The sequence below is a fragment of the Euleptes europaea genome, chromosome 3 (genome assembly GCF_029931775.1).
Source record: "Euleptes europaea isolate rEulEur1 chromosome 3, rEulEur1.hap1, whole genome shotgun sequence".
Lineage (NCBI taxonomy): Eukaryota > Metazoa > Chordata > Lepidosauria > Squamata > Sphaerodactylidae > Euleptes > Euleptes europaea.
The window spans coordinates 8,430,058-8,456,291 of record NC_079314.1 but is presented as its reverse complement, the minus strand read 5'-3'; the positions used below and the strand labels follow the sequence as shown (position 1 = coordinate 8,456,291).

The 26,234-nt window shown below is 49.9% G+C and overlaps 1 protein-coding gene across 1 annotated transcript in view; it reads left to right on the top strand.

Moving 5' to 3' along the window:
* Positions 1-1,093: 1,093 nt before the first annotated feature.
* The window catches only part of SUPT5H (SPT5 homolog, DSIF elongation factor subunit), a 42,472-nt gene continuing 17,331 nt past the window's right edge, over positions 1,094-26,234 (top strand). Inside the window, exons 1-17 of the mRNA XM_056846830.1 lie at positions 1,094-1,131; positions 3,227-3,322; positions 8,533-8,686; positions 8,823-8,888; positions 11,367-11,436; positions 11,791-11,859; positions 11,964-12,029; positions 12,235-12,265; positions 12,413-12,481; positions 13,939-14,190; positions 15,303-15,392; positions 16,168-16,238; positions 16,547-16,652; positions 17,177-17,270; positions 17,499-17,635; positions 18,551-18,706; positions 19,797-19,943. Of these exons, the coding sequence (XP_056702808.1) occupies positions 3,242-3,322; positions 8,533-8,686; positions 8,823-8,888; positions 11,367-11,436; positions 11,791-11,859; positions 11,964-12,029; positions 12,235-12,265; positions 12,413-12,481; positions 13,939-14,190; positions 15,303-15,392; positions 16,168-16,238; positions 16,547-16,652; positions 17,177-17,270; positions 17,499-17,635; positions 18,551-18,706; positions 19,797-19,943 (1,659 nt within the window). The 5' untranslated portion in view covers positions 1,094-1,131; positions 3,227-3,241. The remainder of the gene's footprint in view (positions 1,132-3,226; positions 3,323-8,532; positions 8,687-8,822; positions 8,889-11,366; positions 11,437-11,790; positions 11,860-11,963; positions 12,030-12,234; positions 12,266-12,412; positions 12,482-13,938; positions 14,191-15,302; positions 15,393-16,167; positions 16,239-16,546; positions 16,653-17,176; positions 17,271-17,498; positions 17,636-18,550; positions 18,707-19,796; positions 19,944-26,234) is intronic.

The window sequence follows — 26,234 nt, the reverse complement described above, 5'->3', positions numbered from 1 at the left end:
TTTATGGCAGAATGGAAGCTTGGACAGGTCTCCAATCCTCACAGGACATTTTCTACACTCTCTCTCCTCTACGGTGCATCCAAATAGGCAACCCGAGGCGGAACCTTCACATCACCAAGAATCACTCCTGGTGTAATGTTCTCTCTCCCCACCCCCCGTTTAATTGCTGGGGAGTCTTCAGCACATCCCTATGCAACAGAAGCAGCCGTGCAGGTTTTGTGTGGAAGAGTGGGGAATCAAACTAGGTTCACCAGATTAGAGCCCACCACTCTTAGCCACTACACCTCCCTGGCGACCAAGGTTCAAATCCCTACTTCTACCATGAAAGCTTGCTGGGTGACCTTGGGCCTGTGAGGAACTCTCCACCTGGCCGACCTCACGGGGTTGTTGCTGTGAGAAAATGGAGGAGGAGAGAACGATGTTTGCTTCTCTACTGTGGGAAGAAAAGCGGGATATACATAAATAAATGCATCAAGATGATGTTGCGTTGTATGGCTTCCGCCCAGGCCTACATAGTAAGCCTTTCCCCTCCTATATTTTCTACTGACAACAGCCCTGCGATGCAGGCCAGGCTGAGGGAGTGAAGGAGAGAACACAGCGGCGAGATGAATTAACTGCCCCCTTCCTTCCTTCCTTCCTTCCTTCTTTCTTCCTTCCTTCCTTCCTTCCTTCCTTCCTTCCTTCCTTCCTTCCTTCCTTCCTTCCTTCTTTTCCTCCCTCCCTCCCTGGCGACCTTCTCGACGGGTCTCCTCTGAAGAAACCTCCCCTTCATCCTTCCTCTGACCTTTGACCCCCTAACGGCTCCCTTCCCCACACCAGCCACCGACCAATCCCCGGCCGTCCTTCTGCCTCACGTGGCCTCCTTCGGCTCAGGCGGCTGGGGGGGAGGAGCTCCGCAGGGCCTCCGCGCGACGCGTCAACTGCGTCACTCACTTGGTCCCGCCCTTCTCTCCCCCCTCCCCGTTCCCCAACGCTTGCTGCCCTTGGCCCCGCCCCTTCCCCCGCTGGCGTCATTTCCGCGCCCAGGTCTCGCGAGGTTTGGTGGGAATCTGTGAGGGAAAGGGGGTTTGCCTTCCTTTCGCTGTTTTGTCGCCTTTTTTCCTGCCGGGAAACGGGCCCGGCCTGCGAGCGGTGAGTGGCGACGGCGCGGGGAAGGATCGGGGGGCCATTCTGGGCTCCGTGACCCCTGTGGCCCAGTGCTCGCGCCTCGCGGGGCCTGAAAAAGGCCTCGGAGCCTTGGGAGGGCGGGAGAAGTCGTGGAGGGGGGTGGGCTGCGTCTCCGCCTCAGAAAATAACCGGTGGAAGAGCATCCGCACCCACACGTTGTCTGACTGGAATAAAACTAAACAGTGACTCCTCACAACAGCCCCGCCAGGTAGGCCGGCGCGTGTGTACAGGCCTTTCGGGGAGGGCCTGAGGCGCCGAGGAAGAGGCTGGGCTGAGGGGGCCGTAGCTCAGTGGTGGAGGCTGAGGGTTGCCAACTCCGAGTTCAGAAATTCCTGGAGGTTTGGGGTGGAGCCTGGGGAGGGCGGGTTTTGAGGGAGGGGAGGGACCTCAGGAGGGCGTAATAATGCCATAGGGTCCACCCTGCAAAACAGCCATCTCCTCCAGGGGAACTGATCTCTGTCAGCAGGAGATTTTTTGTAATTCCAGGAGATCTCCAGGCCCCACCTGGAGGTTGGCAACCTTACTTGCCATTTGCAACTGATCTCTTACCCTGGAGGAAATGGCAACTGTGGAGGGCAGGCTCTATGGCATTATATCCTGCTGAGGGCCCCCCCAGGCTCTACCCCCCAAAAAAATCTCCAAGAATTTCCCCAAGCCAGAGTTGGCAACCCTAAGCGGAGCCCCTGATTTGCCCCAGGTTCAGCCCCACCATCTCCAGTTAAGGGCTCTCAGGTGGTAGGGAAGGTCTTTTTCACCCTAGCACCCTGAAGACCTACTGCCAGTCGAGGCAGCTCCACTGAGTTAATTGTCCCAGTGATCCGACTTTGTGATGTTGTTGTTGGTGGGGTGGGGAGAGCCTTCACTTTGCATACAGAAAGCCCCAGGTTCAGTCTCTGGGAGCATCTTCAATGAAAGGGTCTTTGGGAAGGGTGATCTTGGAGAGCCGCCGCCTGTTGAAATAGCGCGGCTCTGGCAGGGGAGGCTGGGGGTGTGGATCTAAGGCAAACTGTGGGTTGCGACCCCATATGGGGCCGTGTAACTGAATGAGGGGTTCGCAATTTTATAAAGGGGTCGTGCGTGGAAAAAAGTTTAAGAAGACCCGATCTAAGCGATCTGTTGGGATTTAATTGGACACCTTTAGCCACTGCTTCCTAGCATTCGATGCACCTCGTGGCTCCTTTGCATCCCTGGGGGAGCAGGGCACGTAAAGAGAAGAAGAGGGGGATTCAGAATTCTCAAACGGTCTACCTCTGATATCAGCCACAGGCTCCAGGCAGGAGTCCCCAACATTTATGAGCTTGTGGGCACCTTTGGAATTCTGACACAGGGTGGTGATCTTCCCCAAAATAGCTCCTGACCACAAAACATCAAGGAATGAGGTTATGCGTAACTCTTAATAGTAATTCTTCAGTGTCTTCAGGCAGTAGCTCTGGTCAACAGGATGCCTTTTGAAAGGAGGTTATTTGAAAGTCTTTTCTTGCTTATGCACGGCTTACCTTCAATCACATTTTTTTAAAATGCACACAACTGATCAAATCTCCAGTGGCCAATCAGAAGCCCTACTGGGCAAAAGCCCCATCTGACCTTGGCAGGCACCCGGAAAGGTGCCGGTGGGTACACGTGGGCACAATGTTGGGAATCCCTGCTCTACAGTTACCTTACAAAATAGCTGCTTCCCTCCAGACAATCAGTTAGAATTCGTTCACTGAAGTAGTGGTGTGTGCCCCCACCAACACCTTTTAGGCTACAAATGATAAAAAGGGGTGTATTCGGGAAGGTATGCCAGGAAAAAATATGTGTGATGAGCTCTTTTTGTGGAACATTTTGCTAACCTTTCACAGTGCATTTACAAAAACCCAAGAACTCTTATGTTGGCTTTATATGGGAGTGTTCCTATTTTACCAAGTTCCTTCTTCTGCTTTTCTGTTTGCAGCCTTTTCTTTGTGAAGATATCACTTCAGCATGCACACTTTTCATATTGTTTTGGTGGTGCTGCCTTTTGGGATGGGGGTTGTTTTTATACGACATACTTGTTTGTTTTTTCCTCTTTAGGATATAGAAGAGCATTGCCAAAATGTCTGATAGCGAGGAGAGCAATTTCTCCGAAGATGAGAGTGAGCGGAGCAGTGAAGCAGAAGAGGTTGAGGAGAACGAGGTGAGGCTTACAGGAGGGAAAAAAGCACACAGGCATGCATGCCCCTGCTGCTCAGGGAAACCCCGTTTCTCTGGACACCCCAGGAAACATGAAAGAGCCTGGCCCCAACTTTGTGCTAGGCTCTGAACAGATGAGTGTTCATAACATTTAAAACATTGAACTCTTCCATAATGTAGCTATCATCATACAAATCAGAGCATGTGAACTGTGGACAAGATTAGTCACATTTGAACAGTGAATCTTTGAATATATTTGGTATATGTCTACAGTACACACAAAGATTATCATTATCGAATGCTGTAGACCAGGGGTGTCAAACATAAGGCCGGCGGGCCAGATCCAGCCCCTTGAGCTCTCATCAGCCCTGCGAGCTAACCAAAGCAGAGATAAACATCTTCTTCCCAAAAGTACTACTCAGGAATCTATGCGTTTCTTAGCCCCTTTCCCTTTCATGGGCAGCTGCCGCTGCTTTGCTCCACCTGACCACTAGATGTCACTTGCTGGGTCTCTGGGGGTGGGGGCGGCTGTTGTGCTGCCTCCTGGCCAGCTCTCAAGCGCCCATCTTGCCTTGCTGGGGCGGGTTTGATTTCGCGCCACGCTAGGCATGGAAGGCAAGAGCACCACAGCCCTGTTGCTGGGCTTCGTCTTTGGAGCCCTGGCTTTCCACCACCTCGACGCCAACTCTGACGCTGTTTGTAGGCTGCCCCCTTTGTACTGTTGGGGTGGGGCCCAGTTGCACAACGAGTGAGTTTGCTTCGCCCAGAAAGTGGAGGTTTGGACTGTGCTGTGTTTGTTTCTCTCTCTTCTACTGGAGCTTCCTTTGAGCTTAGCCCCAGGAGCTGTTTTCAGGAGCATGGCCAAGCTTGCACAGCGAGAGTGCCTCTGCGCTTGTACAGAGTGTGTCCCCTTCAAGGCTAAGAAACCTTGAGCGGTCACTCCCAGGATTTTGAGAGAAGGATTGGCTGTTTGAGCCATTTCTCAATTTGTCCAAGGTACAAAGACTAAGATTGAACCCGGGTTCCCAGTTATTAAGATAGAAACCTTTAAAATGCATAATATTCAAACAATATAAAAACATTTAGTATTCCCCTAGATATGCGGAAAGTGGAGCACTTGTACTTACTATGCTGAGTCCTTCCTGTTTTAATTTTTTGGGGGGCTCAGTTACCAAACATCAACAAATATCACACACACACCCCCAAGCAAATGCAAAACAAAAATTTTGGGAAGGAAGTCCCCACCTGCTCTACAGGCAGAGCTAAGCTAATTAGACAAGTATTTAGGCAGGGGGGGGGAGCAGAAACCCAGTTCTCTGTAGGCAAAAGAATCCAGGAGAAGGACTAATTAAGATGGGAGGAAATCTGCTCTAGCAAAAGACCTCATGCTGTAAAGGGGTCAGAACCAGTATGAGTTAGTATTAAAAGTATCTGACTAGGACAGACTACAATTTCATTCCACTATGAAACTTACTGGGTGACCTTGAGCCTGCTCAGCCTCACCATCCTCACAGGGTTGTTGTGAGGATAAAAAGGAAAAAGGGAGATTCATATAGGCCAACCTGAGCAGCCTGGAGAAAGGAAAGGAGTAAACTGTGGAAGATAGATTGACACCGTAACAGCATCTGAAATTAGGGTGGTGACGCAGAAATACATGTTTAATGCGTATTTCCCTCATTACATTGCACTGCTCAAATTATGGAGCAAGATAAGCAGCTTCCTTCTCACCAAATGTAAAACCTCAGTTGGTGGAGCAACTGCTGAGGGTCAGGACTAAGTGAGCAAGACATTGATCTCTTATCCTCAAGCCTCAGCAATCTTGCACTGCTGCTCCATAGGCAGGAAGAACTTCCCAAATGTTGGTTTTATGAATTGTGTGGAGAATTAACAAGGGAGATGTACTAAAAGGAATGACAGGATTGCCTATTGGAAACAATGGGAGAGGCTTGAAGGCCCATTGGAGATAATAGGATCCAGGAATGCCAACTGACTTGCAGGAGCTCCATTGAAATATATTATAACACAAAAAGTTGCAAAGAAAATGCGGAATGGATTTTCTGTTAAGTCTCTGGGCCCAAATAGACTACTCTGAGACTAGAATGAGAGCCTCCAGAGTGGAATGACAATCCCTAGGAATAGAAAAAATGCTCTAGGACTGGCATGAAAGCCCCCAGAGTGGAATGATGGTCTCTAGCAATAGAATCTGTGCTCTTAGGTCACAGTGTGGAGTGACAGCACCTGGGAATAGGCTCTGGGACTGGTATGGCAGTATGCAGAGTGAGATGACAGCCCCTGGGAGTAGCAGAAGTGTTTGGGAATGGAATGACAGCCCCAGAATGCTTCTGCTACTCCCAGTGTTTGTCATTCCTCTCTGCGACATGTCATTCCAGTCCCAGAGTACAAATTCTGTTCCCTGGGGAAATTTTGTTCCCAGGCAAACACCCCCCCCCCCCAGACCTGGGCTGGCAAGCCCACTGCATGCTCCCCAACCAAGGCAGCCACCCCCCTCCCCAGTCTAGATCAAATGTAATGCAAGGGACCAGAGATACAAACTATATAGAAGACACCAGCAAAGCCAAGTAATGATATTATTTTTACTTTATTTTTTACTTAAAATACAAGCATGCTTAAAACAATAACAAAAATATCATTAATGGACTTTGCCTGTGTCTTCCATGAAGTTGTATCTCTGGTACCTGGCATTATATTTTATGATATTTATTTATTTATTTACTTTGTGCACATGGCCCGGCCCAACCAAGTGACATTTATGTCATATATAGCCCTCGTAACAAATGAGTTTGACACCCCTGCTCTAGACTGTCTGAGTTAAAAATCGTCACACTATACACTTGGAGTGAGTAATGGCTTGTCTGAAAAGCAATTCACTCATTCCAAAATATTAACTATATTTCTGTGGAGCTTCTCCACAATTTCAAGTTTTTCCATTGGAAAAATGGGAAAGTTTTTTTCCTCTTGGATGTTTCCTTTTTTCCACATCTTTTGCTTTGAGAGGAGTTGCCATAGTAATCTGTTGCAGCAAAACCAACCCAGAATCTTGTGTCACCTCAAAGGCAGATATGTTATGATATAATCCTGCCCTTCTTGGTTAGTGAACAGTTGTAAAGGGGTGAGAGGCTGCTAAATTGGATTTGGAAGATTCTCAGCATGCTGTGGGAAGGATGCTGTTATCCTAACGTAGTAAGACAGGTTGCTGCTGACTGTCAGGCCTACCAAGTGCATCCTAGACCCATGCCTTCCTAGCTGGTTAAGGCCAGTCGGGAGGCAGTGTGGCCACCTCTGGGAGAGATTATTAACTTGTCCCTAAGTTCTGGGACCTTATCGGAGGCTTTGAAGGATGCCATGATACGACCGCTCTGAAAGAAGCTATCTCTAGATCCTAGTGATCTAGCCAACCACCACCTGGTCTTGAACTTTTCGTACCCAGGCAAGGTAGTTGAGAGAGCAGTCGCTGAGCAGCTGCAGAGATTCCTGGACCACTCATCGGTATTGGACCCATTCCAGTCGGGTTTCCATGAAGGTCATGGGACGGAGATGGCTCTGGTTGCCCTCACAGATGATCTCCAGCGACAGCTGGATCGAGGCAGGTCGGGGCTGCTGGTATTATTGGATTTATCAGCCGCTTTTGACATGGTCAGCCACGATCTTCTAGACCACTGCCTTCTGGCATTGGGATCCTGTGCTCCTTTCTCCAGATTTGGGGACAGAGTGGCACTAGGGGAGGAAGTTTTGCAGTGGCACCCCTTGGTGTGTGGGGTGCTGCAGGGTGAGATTCTCTCCCCTATGTTGTTCAACATCTATATGCGTCCTCTTGCCCAGCTAATCAGGAGTTTCGGGCTGGGTTGTCATCAGTACACTGATGACACCCAGCTTTACCTGTTGATGGCGGCCATCCGGACTCTGCCCCGGACACACTGGTCAGGTGCTGGATGCCGTGATTGGATGGTTGAGGAAAAGCCAGCTGAAATGGAATCCATCAAAGACAGAGGTCCTTTGGCTTGGCTGGGGCAGCTCGGGGGTGGGGTGCCAGCCCCCGGCTCTTGACGGTATTTAGTTAACACCTTTGTCCACCGTCAGGAGCCTGGGTGTGATATTGGATGCCTCCTTATTAATGGAGGCCCAGGTCACAGCCATGGTCAAGGCAGCCTTTTTCCATCTCTGCCTGGCCCAGCAGCTGGTTCCTTACCTCTCCCACCCCGATCTAGCCACGGTGTTCCATGCGACGATCACCTCTTGGCTAGACTACTGTAACTGTAGATGGTCACCTCTAGGGTAGAGTACTGTAACTATAGGATTGCCCTTGGGATTGATCAGGAGGCTCCAGCTGGTGCAGAACACTGCAGCGAGGCTCCTTATGGGGGCCTCGCTGTGAGAACATATCACACCAGTGCTGAAACATCTTCACTGGCTCCAGCTGGAGTATCAGATCAGGTTCAAGGTGCTGGTTTTGACCTTTAAAGCCTTATACATACCTGTGGGACCACCTCTCCTGGTATGCCCCCCAGAGAGCCCTTTGCTCTATGAATAATAATCTGGTGATTCCCGGCCCAAGGAGTGTGCGACTGTCCTCGACGAGGGCCAGGGCTTTTTTGGCCCTGGCCCCGACCTGGTGAAACAGTCTTCCTAGTAACATCAGGGCCCTGCGGGACTTAGAGGAGTTCCGCAGGGCCTGTAAAACGGAACTGTTCCGCCAGGCTTACAACTGAGGGCAGCTTCAAGTTTATCCCCCCTTGTCATAGTCGGCCTCCCCATCCTTCCCCCAACTGGCTCATGGGGGCTCACTGCCTGGCCAGTTTTTTCTAGTGACTGGTATTTGTTAGTATTGGATGCCATCTTGTTATTAATTATATGGAGTACAGAATTTTTATGAGGTTTTAATGTATGTTTTAATTGATGTTTTATTATGCATTGTTGTAACCCTCTCTGAGCCCAGTTTGCTGGGAATGAGGGCAGGCTATAAATATGAGGAATAAATAAATAAAATAAGACCTATTTTGACAAACCTGTTTCGGTTAGCTGTTCTGGGGACTTGGTCTGTCTTGGAGTAAGGTAGCCTCGTGTGTAATCCATGGGGGGCCAGGAAGCTGGACTCTGTTCTCATTTTGCTTGGCACCAGCTGCTCGGGACAGACACACACTCAGCAAACTGCTGTTTGGAAATCGAAGGTAAAGATTCTTTCCGGCTAACATACAGGCAGAAGAACACGTCAGTGCCGTAGGCAGCGAGAAAGAAGCGGAGGAAGAGGAGGAGGAAGAGGAAGAAGACGACTACGATGAAGAGGAGGAAGAGGATGACGATAGGCCTGCCAAGAAACCCAGACACGGTGGCTTTATTTTGGACGAAGCCGGTAAATGGCCTTCCTTCCCACCGCTTGTGACGGCTTCACTGGGCTGATCCGTTTCAGAGTTTCTTTGAAGAAAGGGCCTCCTCGGCACCAAGTTTGGGTTGGCCCTGATCTAAGTGGGCCTTTCTTTTCCCATCAGATGTGGATGATGAGTATGAAGATGAAGACCAGTGGGAGGATGGTGCGGAGGACATTCTGGAAAAAGGTAAGACCAGCCCTTCTCATGTCGTCAACCTCTGGAATAAATCTGGATGCCCAGGCAGACTTGTGCCGGTTGTCGTGTTGATCCCAAAGGATGGGCAGTACAAAGCACAGGTATGCAGGCCTGTAAGATTCGCAGCACCCTTCTGTCCATTACTCCCGAGGATGAGAGGGATAGATTCTGGCTAGCCGTGAGTTCTCAAACTCAAGCACACGTCATTTCTGACCACACCAAGCTAAAGTGGTCCAATAGTTTAACATCTTTGTATTTCCTGAACGTACTTATTCTTCTCTCAAATCAGTCAGATCCCTAAGGTTGGAAGACTTTTTAAAACAAAACGGCCATCCCTTTTTTCAGCTTCTGTGAGAGTTAGAATTTTTTTAAATATCCAAGATGGAACAAAAAGCAGTTAAATACTGCCCTGGCACCTCATCAAAGCAAAAAAAAAAATTCATAAGATTTATGGATTTATGGCAAAGTGTGCTAGCTTAATATTGATGGAAATGTGCGAGGACCCTTCCCCCCCCCCTCCTGTAGCTATTGAGAAGAAAGAGGCAAATGGCTGGGTGCTTTTTCTGCCCAGTTGCAACCTCTGGGTCATCGTCCCCCTTCCCCGGAGGCTGCCCCCGCCTCTTGCTGGTGCTCCCCAGCCTGGTGGCTTCCCTTCGGAGTGACATGCATTTCATTCGCTTCTGCTTGGTTTGTGCCACATCTTAATTTTGTTCCTTCCGCTTTTCTGTTCCCCATTCACCCCCACCCTGTGGTTGGTTTTGATGGTATTATTTGGCTCATACTGTCCGCTCTCCCACCACCGCCACCTCTTCATGAGCAGAAGAAATTGAAGGTAAGAAAGGATTTTGGTTTCCTCCTCTCATTCCAGCTCCTTTCCTCTTCACCAGCTGCTGCCTTGCTTCTCTGCTTCCTTTCAGTCTGGTGGGTTCTCTTAAATGGTGTACACTTGGAGGGATGGGGTGAGCGTGCTCAACCACTCGGCTTTATCACTGCCAGTATGTAGAATTGGGGGGGTGGATTCTGGGAGCAGGGGCAAAGGGACCTGACCCACTGTCGCCTGCAGTAGGACTTCCCTGAGCTGTCTGTTACACATAAGAAGAAACCTGCTGGATCAGACTAAAGGTCCATCAAGTCTAGCATTCTGTCCACACAGTGGCTGAGCTGCTGCCTCTAGGAAGCCCACAAGCAGGATGACCGCAGCAGCATCCCCCTCCCCCCGTGCTCCCCAGCAATTGGGTTTAAAGATGTATACTGCCTCTGCTACTGGTGGGACTAGATAGCCATCATGACTAGAAGCCACTGATAGCCCCATCCTCCATGAATTTGTCCATTCCCCTTTTAAACCCTTCCAGGTTGATGGCTATCGCCACATCCTGTGGCAGTGAGTTCCACAATTTAACTAGGATGGTGTAGGCAGCTCCGCCCAAGAGTAGCATTTGGGTTTCAGCCCACTTTTAAGGGCTCTGAGTTGGGCGTTGTTTCTTTTTTCTATGTCTACAGTGCTGACACTGGAAAACGGACGAGTTGGTGTCCAAGGTGGAGACCTAGGTGTGCCCTTCTCCGCCACTCTCTGACTCTTAATGGCAGTTTAGACATCAGAAGCCCTGGTCCGCTGGCAGCCTTGGAGGCCAGCGCTCCCAACAAACCATTAAGCAGCTTGAAGGCCAGATGGAAAGAATCTGCTGGCTGGATGGGGACTGGCAGGTCTTAAATTGTCACCCTCTGCTTTAGGGAGTGCTGTGGTCTTCTGAAAACAGAAACTTAGCCAAGAGGGCGCTGTTTGCAGCAGGTGTGAATTCCTGACAGTTGGTAACCACAGTCTCAAGGGATGCAATCCACACGGGTTCATTGTCTGCTTAAGAACTGTGCTTCGGCTGCTTCCCCCTCAAAGTAAGCCTCTTCCTAGAGTGCTGTTGTCAAGAGACCACAGAAGCATCTGAGGGGCTGAAACTCAGTGATGGGGCATCTCCTTGGCATGCAGAAGGTCCCATGTTCAGTTACCAGCATCTCCAGTTAAATTAGGACCAGGCAGTAGGTGATGTGAAAGACCTTTTTCTGCCTGAGACCCTGGAGAGCTGCTGCCAGTCTGAATGGACAATATGGAATTAGATGGACTGATGGTCTAGTTATGTATAAGGCTGTTTCATGTAATGAGGTTTGCCTTCTGGAAACAGCACGGGACAAGCAGAGGTGCTTTTAGTTTACTCATATGCAGCAGGGACAGGTCCCATACTCTCTTAGGTGCATCTTTTCTTTCTGTCTTTCTTTCTTGTCTCAATTGGCAAATGCAATGGAATTATCACAGAGTAAAATGGATTTCAGCATTGCAAATGGTTCAGACCCAAACATTGTTTGTGGCTCTGACAGTTCTCGACCCTCCAACACTGGTTTGTCCACTTCACCACCTGGCTTTAGGCCTCCCCTTTCCCTTTTGTCCTCCACATCTCAAACTTCTGTCTCTTCTCCCAGCATCCAACATTGATAATGTGGTTCTGGATGAGGATCGCTCTGGGGCACGGAGGCTGCAAAATTTATGGAGGTAAGTGGTTAAAAAGGAATAACCCGCTAGATTCAGGGGACAGGGAGTGAAATGAGAATTGTAAGCCTGCAGAAGGGGTGTAGTCTCTCTGTTTCTCTCTCCCTTTTAAAAGTTTTTTTTAGTGTCTTTTTCCTGTAGGCGTGTTTGTTCCCAAGGGCCGGGGGGGGGGGCTCATTTGCCCACCTCTTGCCTAGGGACACTCGCTCAGTGAGTTCAGTACCAAGATGAGATTTGAACCAAGGGCTTCCCAGCTCTCAGCCACCAACGGTGAGGTGGAGGAGCTTGGATTGACTGATGTGCCCCTGTCACCACACCGTTCTAATTTGTCTCCCCACCCCGTCTGGATTTCTGCAGGGACCAGCGAGAGGAGGAGCTGGGGGAGTACTACATGAAGAAATACGCCAAATCCTCTGTGGGCGAGACGTGAGTATGCATCTGTCCTAGGGGCTGCATGCATCAGTGCCTTCTCGGCAGTGGCCCCATCTCCACATCAGACACCTCAGCACTCTCCTCTTTGCCCCTCCTAGGGTGTACGGTGGCTCCGATGAGCTCTCTGATGACATCACTCAGCAGCAGTTACTTCCTGGAGTCAAGTAAGGATCTTGTGCTGTGTGTGGTTTTGTGAGCATGGGAGGAGAGCGGTCCTTGAAGATGGTGTGTCGGGTGGGGCAAGGGGCTGCAGGGAGGTCGGTGGCAAAAGAGGTGTGGTCAAGAGGCTCTCCAGTCAGTCGCAAGGAATGCTCCGTGCTGATGGGGGGGCATGGCGTACTGACCTGTGCTTCTTCTCCCACCATCCAGGGATCCCAACCTTTGGACAGTAAAATGTAAGGTAAGTTCCCACAGGCTGAGGCTGCTGCTAACTCCTCCAGGCTCTGGTTTAGCAGGGTGGCCTCAGCCTCGTGTCAGGTAAAGCCGTTTGGCTGCTGAATGTGTTTTCCAGTCTTAACACATTTCCGGCTTTTTCCCCCCTCCCCAGATCGGAGAGGAGCGGGCCACGGCCGTCGCCTTGATGAGAAAGTTCATTGCCTACCAGTTCACAGACACAGTAAGTGGGAAAGGGAGGAAGTCCCAGAATACAGAAGTCCCGGTTCTTGCTGGGCAGTGCTTGTATTTCTCACAGAGCTGGTGAGGCTGATGTCCCACTGAAGAGGGCAAGTCAGGGCTGGAATGCTTCAGTGCTCCCACCCTCAAGAGGAAGGAATCCCTGCACAGAAAGCTAGCAGGGCCGCTCCCTGACTGAATGGTCATTCCTTTGTTCGGTTTGGTGTGGAAGGGCACTCTGTCTCAGGAGACCCCACCCCCAACGGCAGTCCTGAACAGCATAGCCTAGCGACTTGACCATCTCAAGGAGAACAAGGCCCTGGAGGAGGTTATAAATAGGGCCGCATCTGCATTTGCCTTGAATGGTTAAAATCAGCACTGAGAACCAGTGAATTAAGCGAGGAAACGTTTGTGCTTTCCTTACATTGCCAGGCTAGTTCTGTGGATTAGGTCTTGCGTCTTCTAGATATGGAGAGGGGGAAGAGCCGTGCAGGTGGGCACAAAATCTTATGCAGCAGTACTCTGGAACTGCACCTGAGGTTGCTGCGCGCTTCCAAGCCAATCTTCCCAGCTGTTAGGGTTAGAAACTTGCTGTGTTCCAGCCCCCCCCCCCCCCCGCAAGGACTGAACATTGCATCATATGGTTTTTCTGCACTTATGCAAAATCACATCACACAACCCTGGAAAGAAAGTCTGGAAGAGATCTGCTGCTTGAAAAGGCACACAGTCCTCACACCCCTGCCTCAGCAGGAGGCAGCATGCGTTGGGGAACAGAAGCAGCCCTGGCCTGCTTAGCAGAGTTGAAAGTTGGGTGCGGCTCAGCAGAAGAGCCTCTGCTTGGCATGCAGAAGGTCTCAAGTTCAATTCCTGTCCTTTCCACTTAAAAGGACCAGGCAGTAGGTGAAGGGAAAGATCTCTGCCTGAGACCGTGGAGAACTGCTGATAGTCTGAGTAGGCAGTACTGACCTTGATGGGCCAGTTCTGATTCAGTATAAGGCAGCTTCATGTGTGTTGGGAAGGGGTTGTGGCTCAGTGAGAGGGCCTCTGTTTGGCATGCAGAAGGTCCCCAGTTCAATCCCTAGAGTCCCCAGTTAAAAGGACTGGGCAGTAGGTGATGGGGAAGACTTCTACTTAAGACAATAGATAGCAGGTCCCAGCCTGAGTAGGCAATACTGACTTGGATGGGCCAGGGGTCTGAATCAGTATCAGGCCAGTGTCACGTGCTTTCCTTGCAGCGCTGAAGTTCCAGGCGGGCTTTTACGTTCTTGTGTCCGTTCCTTTGTTCCAGTTGCTGGCCATTCTGAGCAAGTTCTGGAGCACACACAATTTGAATTTCTGTAAACTGGAAACATGGCCATTCTGTCCTTCCAAACTCCTGAGACCTCTGCAGTGTTGTGGCTGGAACCCAAATGGTCCCAGCCTTCCTCTGGTGTAACGTTCCCCCCACCCCTTACTCTACAGCCGCTGCAGATCAAGTCGGTCGTCGCTCCTGAGCATGTGAAAGGCTACATCTACGTGGAGGCCTACAAGCAGACCCATGTGAAGCAGGCTATCGAGGGGGTGGGCAACCTGCGCATGGGCTACTGGAACCAGCAGATGGTGCCCATCAAGGAGATGACGGATGTGCTGAAGGTGGTGAAGGAGGTGACCAACCTGAAGCCCAAGTCGTGGGTCCGGCTCAAGAGGGGCATCTACAAAGATGATATTGCTCAGGTGAGCAGCTTTCTCTTGGCTGCCTTCCCAAAGTACTGGAGGTCAAAGCAAGCAGGGTTTTTTTTAAACTCTTTCAGAAGGAAAGTGGGATGGGGGTTGAGGGGTTGATAGAGTGAGAAGAAACAGGGCTGTTCGGTTCAGTCTTTGCCCAGGATCTTAGTTGCAGCCTGTTGTGCTACTGAATAGCTTTCTAAAAAAACAAAACCCTGCTGGTGGCCATACTATTGATGGCAGGATGTTAGCAGCACAAACCAGCTCCCACTTGAAATCTGTCTTGGGAAGAGCCAGTGAGTGAGCTTTGTTCGGTGTATAACTTTTATTCAAGAGCTAAAATTTGAAATTACTTTCCCCTCTGGGTCAATTTGTCTATGTTCTGAAGATCTGTATTCCAAGAACTAGCTAAAAACACAACTGTTGTGACAGCGACCACAAATTTAACGTGGGCAGTTGTAACAGGGCAGTTAAGAACAGATTTAAAATCAAAAACAAGAACAAACCAGCGGATGATCCATTGCAGCTTCATAAAAAAAGATTTCCGCCTTTTGTTTGCTTGATCAAAGGCCTTTCTGTGTTTTTCCAAAAGATCCCCAGTCGAGTTGAGCTCCCTCAGTAGGGAGTTGGACATTGAGGGTGCCGCCACAGGCAAGGCCCCTGCCAGTCTTCCTCCCCCCACACCACGAGCAGTGACACTTGGAGCACAAGCTCTTCTGAAGATTTCAAAGTGGGAATGGAGGGGGGGGGTTGGAAGGAAGGAGAGCCTCCTTCAGGGTGGCTAATGGCCAGTTTGAAAACCTTTGTTGGGACAGTGTGAATTTCTGGATCCACAGTGAGCATTTACTCAGCATTCCAGTGGTGTTCTCACAAGCATCTCTATGACCCGTGTGTACAGGTTAATCTGTGGGAGAGTGATGGGGGACGGATCCTGCCTTTCCACTGGGAGATGTGTACTAGCCATCCCTTCCCACTGTGTGACTGGGTGATACTTTCTATAGCACGATCTGCCAGGTTGCTTTGTGCAAAACACACTCAGCATGCTGGCTTTGATCCCACTACTGGCAAATGCTGCTTTCTCTTTGCTTGTCCTCTCCCCCCTCCCCAAACGCTGTCTTTAGGTGGATTACGTGGAGCCAAGTCAGAATCAGATCTCGTTGAAAATGATCCCGCGCATTGATTTTGACCGCATCAAAGAACGCATCAGTCTGGTATGTCAGCTGAGCTCCTTGTCAGACCCCCTCTTGACCAGAGATGATGACCTCCTGTTCTAGCAGGTGTTCTCAAGCCTTCAGTCTTCTGTCTGCCTTCCAGATCAGCACGAGGCTTTTTGTTTTAATGTGTCAATGTGTTAAACCAGAGTAGCTGCTCTGTACAGACCTGTGTTTGGATGACCCCATTGTAATAAGGTTCCAATGGTATTCCATGGGGGGGGGTCTTCTCATTGACTCCTTTCTAAAACAGCTCTTCCTGAGTTTTATTGATTTTACTTATTTACTAAATGTATATCCTACATTTCTGCCTTTACATGGACCACCAAGGCAGGTTAAAGCATACATGATAAAATTGCATTTTAAAACTGTTAAAATCTGCCACCCCCCCAAACACACATCATTAAACCAGTTAAATGACCCATTTAAGTTACATACAAGGACAAAAAAACAGCAATTAAAATGTTGGTCCAAGAAGAAGGGATCACTGAAGGAATGCCAAATGAAACAAATTCTTCACCCACTGGCAGAAGGCAACAGAAGGGGACAAATGAATCTCCTTGGGGAGAGTTCTGGAGCTTTGGTGCCATGACCAAGAAGGCCCTCTCCTGGCGGCAACCAAAGCAGCGCCTCTGAAGATGACCCTGGTGGTCGGACAGGTTTGTTCCTCAGCTGTATTGGTCCCAAACCGGGCTGTGTGCTTGGAGGCTGCGGCTGAGGCTTGTGAGGGCTCCCACTTCCAGTAACCAGCCCTGCCTCTTGTCTCCCATTGCAGAAAGACTCGTTTGCAAAACGGAAGAAGTTCAAGCGCCCCCCACAGCGTCTCTTTGATGCCGAGAAGATCCGGTGAGCAGCTGGCTGGGAGGGGCAGGCGGTGACCTGGGCTTTGGCAGTTGGGGATGGTGAAGGGGGAGGAAGAGTCATGGAGGGGTGTGGGGTAGGAGTGGTGCTTGGCAAAGCAAAGACCACTGCAGGGGCCACCCTGCGAGGCATGATGTGCCGGCTCTGCTTCAGGCCACCAGAGCGTCGCTCCTGGCGCTTACTGACTTAGCCCTCTGGTCCAAACGCTGCCGGGTCTCCCAACATCCCGCAGCCCACAATAGCTGCTTGTCTGCTGTTCTGACGGGCATCCAAATGCCCCTTTTTTATTCCAGGTCTCTGGGCGGAGATGTGGCCTCGGACGGGGATTTCCTCATCTTTGAAGGGAACCGCTACAGCCGGAAAGGCTTCCTCTTCAAGAGCTTTACTATGTCCGCTGTGGTGAGGAGTGGGCCCCGGGAGAGGAGGGGCTCTTGCAGAGCTGGGGGAAAGACTCGTGGGGCTTGGACACCAGGAAGAGAGAACAGGGGCTTGGAAGGGTGACTTGGTAGGTGTGCCGAGGCAAGGTCTTCTTCTCTGAGCAATGGAAATTTCTTCCTGAGCATTTCTGAGGCCTCCCCTGCTAAAACTACGAAGGCTTAAGACTTCTGCAGTTCTGTCTTTGCCGGCCTGAGGATCACTGGTGTTGTAGTTGAGCGTAACCATCTCCAACCCCGTGTAACCACTTAAATCACTGGGTTCCCAAGCAGCTTCTTTGTGGTTTTAAAAAGCCACAGACCTTGGGGATAACCCTGATCCCTGTCCTAACCTTGTCCTGCCGGGCAGAGAGGGAGCCTGAACATGGGAAAGCTGTTGAAACCCGCCTCAGTCTCGTGTTTGTGAGCGGTGTCGTCTCTGGTTCCAAACCCTTCAATCTTCTCTGTGTCACTTGCCTCCTTCTCTCCTGCCTTCTTTCTGGGCCCCAGATCACCGAAGGGGTGAAGCCTACTCTGTCCGAGCTGGAGACGTTCGAAGACCAACCGGAAGGTATCGACTTGGAGGTGGTCACGGAAAGCACAGGTAGGCGGACACCGATGCCCTTTGGCCCATTCTGGTGCCACCCTGGAGGCCAATGGGAACTTGGTTCCAGCGTATGGTGTTCTTGGTCAAGAGAAGGTGGCATGACTGTCCAATTTTGTCAGTCCACTGGAAGCCCTGCCTTGCCTTGCCAGGAAGTGCTGTGCCAGGTGGTGGGGGTGGGGATGTTTTCCTAGTTGCACGGCTTCCCTTCTTTTTCCGCTGCTGTAGGGAAGGAGCGGGAGCACAACTTCCAGCCCGGAGACAATGTAGAGGTGTGCGAGGGGGAGCTGATCAACCTGCAGGGCAAGATCCTGAGCGTGGACGGAAACAAGATCACCATCATGCCGAAGCATGAAGACCTCAAGGTGACCAACTGGCTCCTCTCTCCCTTTTTGGCCTGTGAGCCACGGTTGAAGTTCCTCTTTGCACCTTCACCCCGTGATCCCCTGATGTGCAAGGAGGGAAAGGGCCCTTGTTAATAGCTTTTGTGGGCTGTAGAAGAAGCCCGCCTTGTGCCTCTTGATGCTAATGGCGATCTTTTCCAGCCCTTCTCATGGGAATTTTTAGGAAATAACCCCAGCTATGCAAACAAGTCCACCCAAGTTGGCTGTATGTGCCAGTGTCAGGCCACATATTGCTCAGAGGGGGAAAAAGAACCAACATTCATTTGTTTGCTTGTTTATTTAAAACATTTATTAGCCACCTTTCTTCCTTACAGAGCTCAAGGCAGCTTACAATATAAATCCCCTTGGCCAGGGATTGAGGGCGGGATAAAAATCAAAATAAATAAATAAAATAAAGTGCATAAAAATAAAAATAGCAGTTTAGGATTGCTTTAATCAAATGCAGTACTAAGTAAAACAGCTGCCTCCTAAAGATCTAAAATGAAGGGGCTGGGTCTTCCATCCTGAACAGATTGTCCCATCATTGTGGGGCTGCCACCAAAAAGGCCCTCTCTTGTGTACCCACTAAATAAGCTTCTTTGATTGATGGGAAAGTCAGGAGGGCCTCTTCCTGTGATCTTTATTCCTGGGCAGGAACACATGGGAGAAGACGGTTCTTCAGATACCCCTACAGTCAGTTCTGGCTCACCGTAGGTGACCAGGCAAGGGTATTCTTACAAGCCTGAATAGTTCAATGGTGAAGTTTGGGACATTCTACCCTTGCATGTGATTGGTTGGGTTTCCGTGCCACATGTTGAACAGCTGCTGGCTTGTGAGTTTGTTTCTTGTCCCTCCTCCCACCATCCATCCATCCTTCCTTCTCCTTTCTCTCCCTAGGACATGTTGGAGTTCCCAGCTCAGGAGCTGCGTAAATACTTCAAGATGGGAGACCACGTGAAGGTGATAGCCGGCCGCTTCGAAGGTGACACGGGGCTGATTGTGCGCGTGGAGGAGAACTTCGTCATCCTGTTCTCGGACCTCACGATGCATGAGGTGAGTGGCGGCCAGGCAGAGAAGCAGCCTGGGTGGTGGCAGGCAAGGTGGGGCTCCGTTGGGGGGGAGAGCAGGAGAAGGCCTGGTAGCCTGTGGGCATTTGAGATGGCTGCCTACTGCTTTCAGCTCCAAGAACAGCTTAGCTCTGTGACCTGTAGGAACTAGCAATTTAACACTTTCTCCAATTGGGCAAACTATTTTGCATTATTCTGGTGGTGGTGGTGTGGGTGTGGGTTGGTTATCCCAGCTGTGCTTTCTGAGATCCCAGTAGGCTTGTTGAATGAAGCGTATCTTCACAACTGCGAGGGCTAGAAACTTGCTTTTTTTTGGGTAAGCAACTAAATTCTGTACCCCATACTGTAGCGTGCTCCTGCAGAATCACAGTCCTGATTATCCAAAAGCGTAGGCCATAGGATACCTTTTATAAGACTCCAAAATAACTCATCCTGGCATGCAGGCTTTTGACTTCTCCAGAGCTCTTCCCTCAGGATGGATGTTTAAAAAACAAGAATGGTGGGAGTTTTGGGGAACTGGAGAGCTTGCACCCTGAATTGTACTGTCTTGGTTGCTTTTCAAGAAAAAGATATCATATGGCTTTTGTTTTTGGATTTTGTTGATTTACTTTATTCTTCCTTCTGTTACGGTTTAGGTGTTCTTTTTTTTTTAAATCCCGTTATTTGTTACTCTGCACCTCCAGCAGCTGTGTTGCGTGCAGCCCAGAGAGGTTTCTTTGTGCCTCCTGGTTCTCCATTCTGCCTCTGCCTTACAAGGTCACTGTGCTCTCCCGTTGTCCCAGCCCTCTCTGTGCCTGCCAGTGGCCAAGTGCTGGGCTTCTCCAGGGAAGAAAGACACATTTGCAAACAGAGAGGCTTCCCAAGCTCTCTTTCAGTTTTATTTATGTAGACTCGTTTAAACAATCGTTGCAATAAAAGTAGCGGCGGCTGATGACGCACTCTGGGGTTTCATTGTTTTCAGTTGTGGGCTTCGCACGCCTTGGCCCGGCTGCTGCCTGGGTCCCAGCAAACGCTAATGGTTCCAAGCAAAAAGGGCCTTTCCCGAAGTTATCCTCTGCCCTCTGCTCCTCCTGCAGCTCAAAGTCCTCCCCCGGGACCTGCAACTCTGTTCAGAGACGGCCTCTGGCGTGGACGTGGGCGGCCAGCATGAGTGGGGGGAGCTGGTGCAGCTGGACCCCCAGACCTTTGGAGTCATCATCCGTCTGGAGCGAGAGACATTCCAGGTGGGTGTGCGTCACAAGCAAAAGCTCTAAAGGTCACCACAGTCATGCTTTTGAGGGGCAAACTGCATAGAGAAAGCAGCTTAGGCTTGTCCTTTTAGGACACGGTCACCTGCACACCAGAAGAAAAAGTCCCCAAAGTACAGCCATTTGTTCTTGTAGGTTATCTGGTTTGTGTGACCGTGGTCTTGGTATTTTCTTTCCTGACATTTCGCCAGCAGCTGTGGCAGGCATCTTCAGAGGAGTAACACTGAAGGACAGTGTTTCTCAGTGTCAAGTGTGTAGGAAGAGTAATATATAGTCAGAAAGGGGTTGGGTTTGAGATGAATTATTGTCCTGCAAATTCAGCTCAAACCCAACCCCTTTCTGACTATATATTACTCTTCCTACACACTTGACACTGAGAAACACAGTCCTTCAGTGTTACTCCTCTGAAGATGCCTGCCACAGCTGCTGACGAAACGTCAGGAAAGAAAATACCAAGACCACGGTCACACAGCCCGGATAATGTACAAGAACCAATGAACTCTGACCGTGAAAGCCTTCGACAGTACAGCCATTTATCGCTTAGTTTTCTTTTTGTAAACAGGAAAGTCCTCGGGAAATGAGACAGCCTTCCCCAATCTACTAATTTTTGTTGTTGGAGTGTTTTGGGGCCGAGGGAGGGGGGCATCTGATATAATGCATTGAGATAAAAACTGATGCATTTTTGCAAAGGTAAGGATGCTGGGACTCTGGGTTCTAGCCAAGACTGTCTTTTAGGGGTGAAGCAGTTGGATTGGTTGGTGTTGCTGAACCCAGGCCCTCTGGTCTCCCCATCAAGAAGGGTCTCTGCCACCTGTCATTCATGCTGAGCCACAGCCATTTCCATTTATCTACCTGAGGATGATTCTGGCAGGGTGCCCCCCTGTTGAAACCAGTGTGGATAAGTTAGGAGGGGTGGATCTGCTGCGACCCTTGCTGGGGTCCTCCCAGCGTTCCCCTCCTTCCTCTCCCCCCACCCCACGGACCCTTTTCCTCAGACAGGTTCTGTGCATAGGGCACTCAGTAATGTTAGTGTTCATGGAGAGGTGGGAGGCATAGAGGCTGCCAATGATTAACTTTCTGACCCCTGAAGTAGTAGGGGATTTTGGGTGCTTTCATGGAACTCTGCAAAAGCTGCTGATTTTGCTATTGGGGTGCTTGGGGGGGCATTTGAAATAATAATATATTGAGATAAAAAAAATTTTGCAAAGGAAAACTGATTGAGGGGGAAAGTGTGTTAGTCATCTGTAGGTTGCAAGCAGTTTCCCTAGAGAATGCTGACCTCACCACAGATATGCGCTTGGGCTAGAAGAATACCTCCCCCCTCCCTAATAATCCCCAGAAAGCACTGGTAATTCATAATGATAAAATATTTGAAACAGGCTGTGTGTGTTCAGAAATACTGTAAATAGACTTCTTGGGAGACATTTTACTACCTTAAGCTACATTGGAATTTGGCTTGGGATAGTAAATATACACCCTGACCTGGATACCCCAGACTAGCCCGATCTTGTCAGATCTCAGAAGATAAGCAGGATCAGACCTGGTTAATGCTTAGATGGGAGACCACCAAGGAAGTCCAGGGTTGCCAAGCAGAGGCAGGCAATGGTAAACCACATCTGAACATCTCTTGCCTTAAAAACCCTACAGGGCTGCCATAAGTCAGCTGCTACTTGACGGCACTTTCCAGCACCACCAGTGAATATACCCAATACACAATTTTTATAAGTTTTTCCACACTTCCATCCAAGGATTTTAATGAGTCTTCTGTGTTCTGCTGCTGTGTGCAGAATTGCAAGCCAAAGGATGTAGACTCTGGGTCTGTGAACTGTTAAGGCAAACGTTATCCATGTTCTGCACTCTCTGAAGAATGGACGTGCCGTGTTGAGCCGTGCCCGCATCCACCTAGGTCGACATTCTTTGCGAGGTTCCCAGCAGGTGCAAAATGATCCCTAAGAAATTTGGCTAGTGGACCATGAGGTGCCTTCTGCCTGCCCCGAGAGCTTCCGATAATTTCAACCAAAAGCAACTCTGCCCTCTGGTGTTCAGCGATGTGTGAAGGAAGTTTGTGACCATGGCATGGGCCACCTGGGAATGGGGAGCCATTCTTTGTCCGTGGCTTACCTTTCAGTAGGTGAAAAACAAATTTCTGAGAGGGATGCTGTTTCTAAAAGCTCAAAGTGGAAATAGCTGTCTGTGCATACACTTCTAGCCGTCTCTTTTTGAAAATATGACACTGCCTTATACTGGGTCAGAACATTGGTCCCTCCGGCTTAATGTTCTCTTCTGAGGCTAGGGCATCTTGAAGCTGTGGGTGTTTACCGATGCTCTCCGGGGAGGCAGGACCAAATCTTATTGGCTGTCTCCTCTAGGCGGGAAACAGCCCTGAGCTTCCCACTTTCCGTCCTGCCTTTGAGGGGAGAGCAGTGTCTCTGCACAGTTCGTTACTGACTGTTATCTAATCTATTCTATTCTACTCTAAAATCTATTTTTTCTTACTTGCTGTAATTTCCTAGTGACCTTCTGTCCTTTGCTTCCAGCCTTTGTCTTCAACTCTCTGTCTGTTCCCGATATTCCCCCCCCCTCCTTCCTTCGGGTGTGGTGGTAAAATGGCGGACGGGAATCAGGCGAGGGAGGACGATCTCCTTTCTGTGGGAGATTGCGAGAGTGGGCTGGTCCAATCCGCCCGGGTGACCGCGGAGGTGTCCAATGGCCGTCATCACGGTCCTTCGGACAGTAAAAGCCCGCAAGACCTCTATAAGTCGGGCGAGGAGGTGGCGACGGTGCACGGCAAGGCGGCAGCAGCCGGCAAGGTAAAAAAGGCGCGAAAGTCGGCGCCGTCGCTGGGAGGCGCCAAAAAGAAAAAGTTGACCTTTAAAACGGGCAGCAGTAAATCTAGCAGCAATAAGGGGAAGGTAAAGCGCGATCATTCCGCAGCCCCCTTATTCCTCCCGCAGCCTCCTTTGCCCATAATTTCGGCCCCTTCCCTAGGACTAGACTCGGCTTCTGGACCCAGCAGTAGCGCGATAAGGGAGGAGGCGGCCATTTTGAATCCCACTCTCCCGTGCCAGTCGGGAGTTGGTAACCCTGCTACCCTGGAACAGGTTTCTGCCATGTTTAATATTGCTTTAGAAAGACAATGGCAGATGATGCAGGCTATGATACCCTCCTTCCAATACCCTAACGCAGGGCAACAGGAGAGGTCTGTGGGCAGCCATTCCTCCACTCAGGCTTCCAGGAGGATTGAAGAGAGGGAACCTGAGTCTGTTCAGAGGGGTCCCAAGCCATGGCCCACAAAAGCAGCCATGAAAGCTCAACCCACTATGGTTCAGGAACCACGGCCGGGACCCTCTTCATATCCTCTTGATTCTGACTACTCGGGATCAGAGGAGGGAGAGGTTGATTCCGAAGAAGAATTTACTGTCACTGAGGAACAACAGCCTAGACTGTTTGCCTCAGAGGATTTTCAAGAGTTGCTAGCCAGAGCCTTGGTGGCTCTTGATCTTAATGAGGAGATTGACTCTGCGGAGGAGCCTCAGCCCAAATTAAAGAGGGGAGTTAAAGAGTGCTTCCCAAGGACTCAGACTCAAAATAACCTAGTCCCTTTTCCTGAGTTTTTCCAAAAGGCTGTAAAATCTGAGTGGGAGAATTCTACATCTAATAGGCAGTTTCCAGCTAATTTGCGTAAGCTCTATAAGCTTGCTCCTCATGCCATGGAACTTTTAAAAGTTCCAGTGGTAGAAGCCCCAGTAGTAGACGTTCAGAACCCTAGTCTAGTTTCTGAGGACGGGGCTGGTTCCATCAGAGATCATCTAGACAAGAAAGCTGAGTTCCTTACCCGTAAGGCACATGAGGCTGCAGCACTCTCCATACAGGCTAGTGCCACCACCTCTATTTTTGCCAGGGCATCCACCATATGGATGAGGAAACTTGTTCAATTAATTCCTCAGGAGAACCGCAGAGTGATCATTGGGTTGGATAGAGTCTTCAAGGCAATTTCCTTTATGGCTGACGCATCTTTGGATGCAATGTCTTTTTCCGCCAGATCCATAGCCTCCATCTCCGCTGTCAGGAGAGCTTTGTGGCTTAGACCATGGCAGTCGGACTTCCGTTCTAAGGCGATTCTAATGGCCTACCCTCTTCAAGGGGGTCGGCTGTTCGGGGAAAAATTGGATAACATATTAATAGAAACCAGGGATAAGAAGAAGGCTCTTCCCAGACAAGTTAGGAAGGACAACAGAGGCCCATCTTATCCTTCCTTTCGTCCCTATAGGCCAGCCCCCAGATATCGATCCGAATACAGAAGGGGCTCATGGTCTAACAGGGGCTCCTTTCGCAGAGGGCGAAAGTTCCAAAAGCAGAGTCAGTTTAGGTCTGACAAGGGAGATAAGTTCTCCAAAACCAACCCCCAGTGACGCCATACCACTACAGGTGGGGGGGAGGCTACAGCATTTTCTACCCAGATGGTTAGCCTCAAACCCGGACAGATGGGTACTAAAGATCATTTCAACCGGGTACCTTATAGAATTCTTCAGGAACCCCTCAGATCGGTTTATCCAATCACCATTGGCTCTAAAAAGGGGAAAATATGTAAGGACCATGAGAGCCATACAACACCTCTACACCATAAAGGCCATAGAACAGGTACCACCGGAGGAGGTCGGTCGGGGAGTATATTCAATTTTTTTCACAGTCCCGAAACGCAACGGGTACTGGAGGGCTATTTTAAATCTAAAATACATCAACAGACGAGTAGCCCCAAAACATTTCCGCATGGAAACTCTCCGATCTACAGTGAAGTCCCTTACACCGGACACATACATGACCTCTCTCGACCTCACAGAGGCATATTTACATATTCCAATAGACCCAACTCACAGGAAATTTCTTCGTTTCGCACATGCAGGCCGTCACTATCAATTCAGAGCCCTCCCCTTTGGGTTGACCTCTGCTCCACGAATTTTTACCAAAGTCTTAGTCACAGTCATAGCCACGCTGAGACAAGAGGGAGTCCAGGTACACCCGTACCTGGACGACATCCTCATTTGTGCCCACTCTTACAACCAGTCTCTTCAACACACACACAGAGTCATTCAGGTTTTGGAGGAACACGGTTATTTGGTGAACAGACTCAAAAGCTCTTTGACTCCATCCAAGACGATGTTACACTTGGGGGTAATCATAAATTCGTCCACAAACACCATATCCTTGTCACAGGAAAGAAGGGAGAAAATTTCCAAGTTAGCCAGGATCACCGCACGCACCAAATCGGCCCGCCTCATGCTCCTGGCGAAGTTGATGGGGTTAATGGTATCCTGTATAGGAATAGTACCGTGGGCACGTTTCCACTCCAGACCCCTGCAGTGGCTATTACGACCATATCAAGGCGACATAACTCACAAGATAGACAGGCCGATCCTGTTATCGCAAAAGGTGAAACTCAGCTTAGCCTGGTGGCACAGCCCTGCCAACCTCGGACACTCCACTCAATATTTGCACGAGGAACCAACCCAGATTTTCACAGACGCAAGTCTGGAGGGGTGGGGTGCCACATTGGAGAACCAGACAGCTCAAGGGCGTTGGTCCTGCCAGGACAAAAGATCTCATATCAACTTACTGGAGATCAGAGCAGTCAAGCTGGCGTTGTATCACTTCCAGTCAAAACTAGTCGACCGTCATATTCTTATAAAAATGGACAATGTGGCCACGAAGGCCCATTTAAACAAACAAGGGGGATCAAAGTCTTCGACCCTCCACAAGGAAACGGAACAGATTTTCCTTTGGGCTCAGAACAACGTCAAGTCCATCAGAGCAGAACATATAAAGGGAACATTAAATGTACAAGCAGACTGGTTGAGCCGCCAGACCTTGGACGAGGGCGAATGGTCTCTCTCGCAGGAGACCTTCCAGATCATCTGCCTCAAATTCGGAACTCCAGTGTTGGACTTGTTCGCGTCAGCAACAAATGCCAAGCTCCCGAGATTCGGGTCCAGGTTCTTCCATCCAAAAGCGGAAGTGATAGACTCCCTCCTGAGCCCTTGGCCCAAGGGATTGCTGTATGCATTCCCACCGCTTCCTATTCTCCCAAAAGTTCTACGGAAGATAGTACACGAGAGGGCCAGGGTTCTTCTAGTGGCTCCCTATTGGCCTCAAAGACCGTGGTTCGTCACACTGAAACAGCTATCCATACAGGAACCGTGGAGAATTCCTCAGGAACGGGCTTCATTACAACAAGGACCTGTCTTTCACCAAGACCCCCTATGGTTTTGT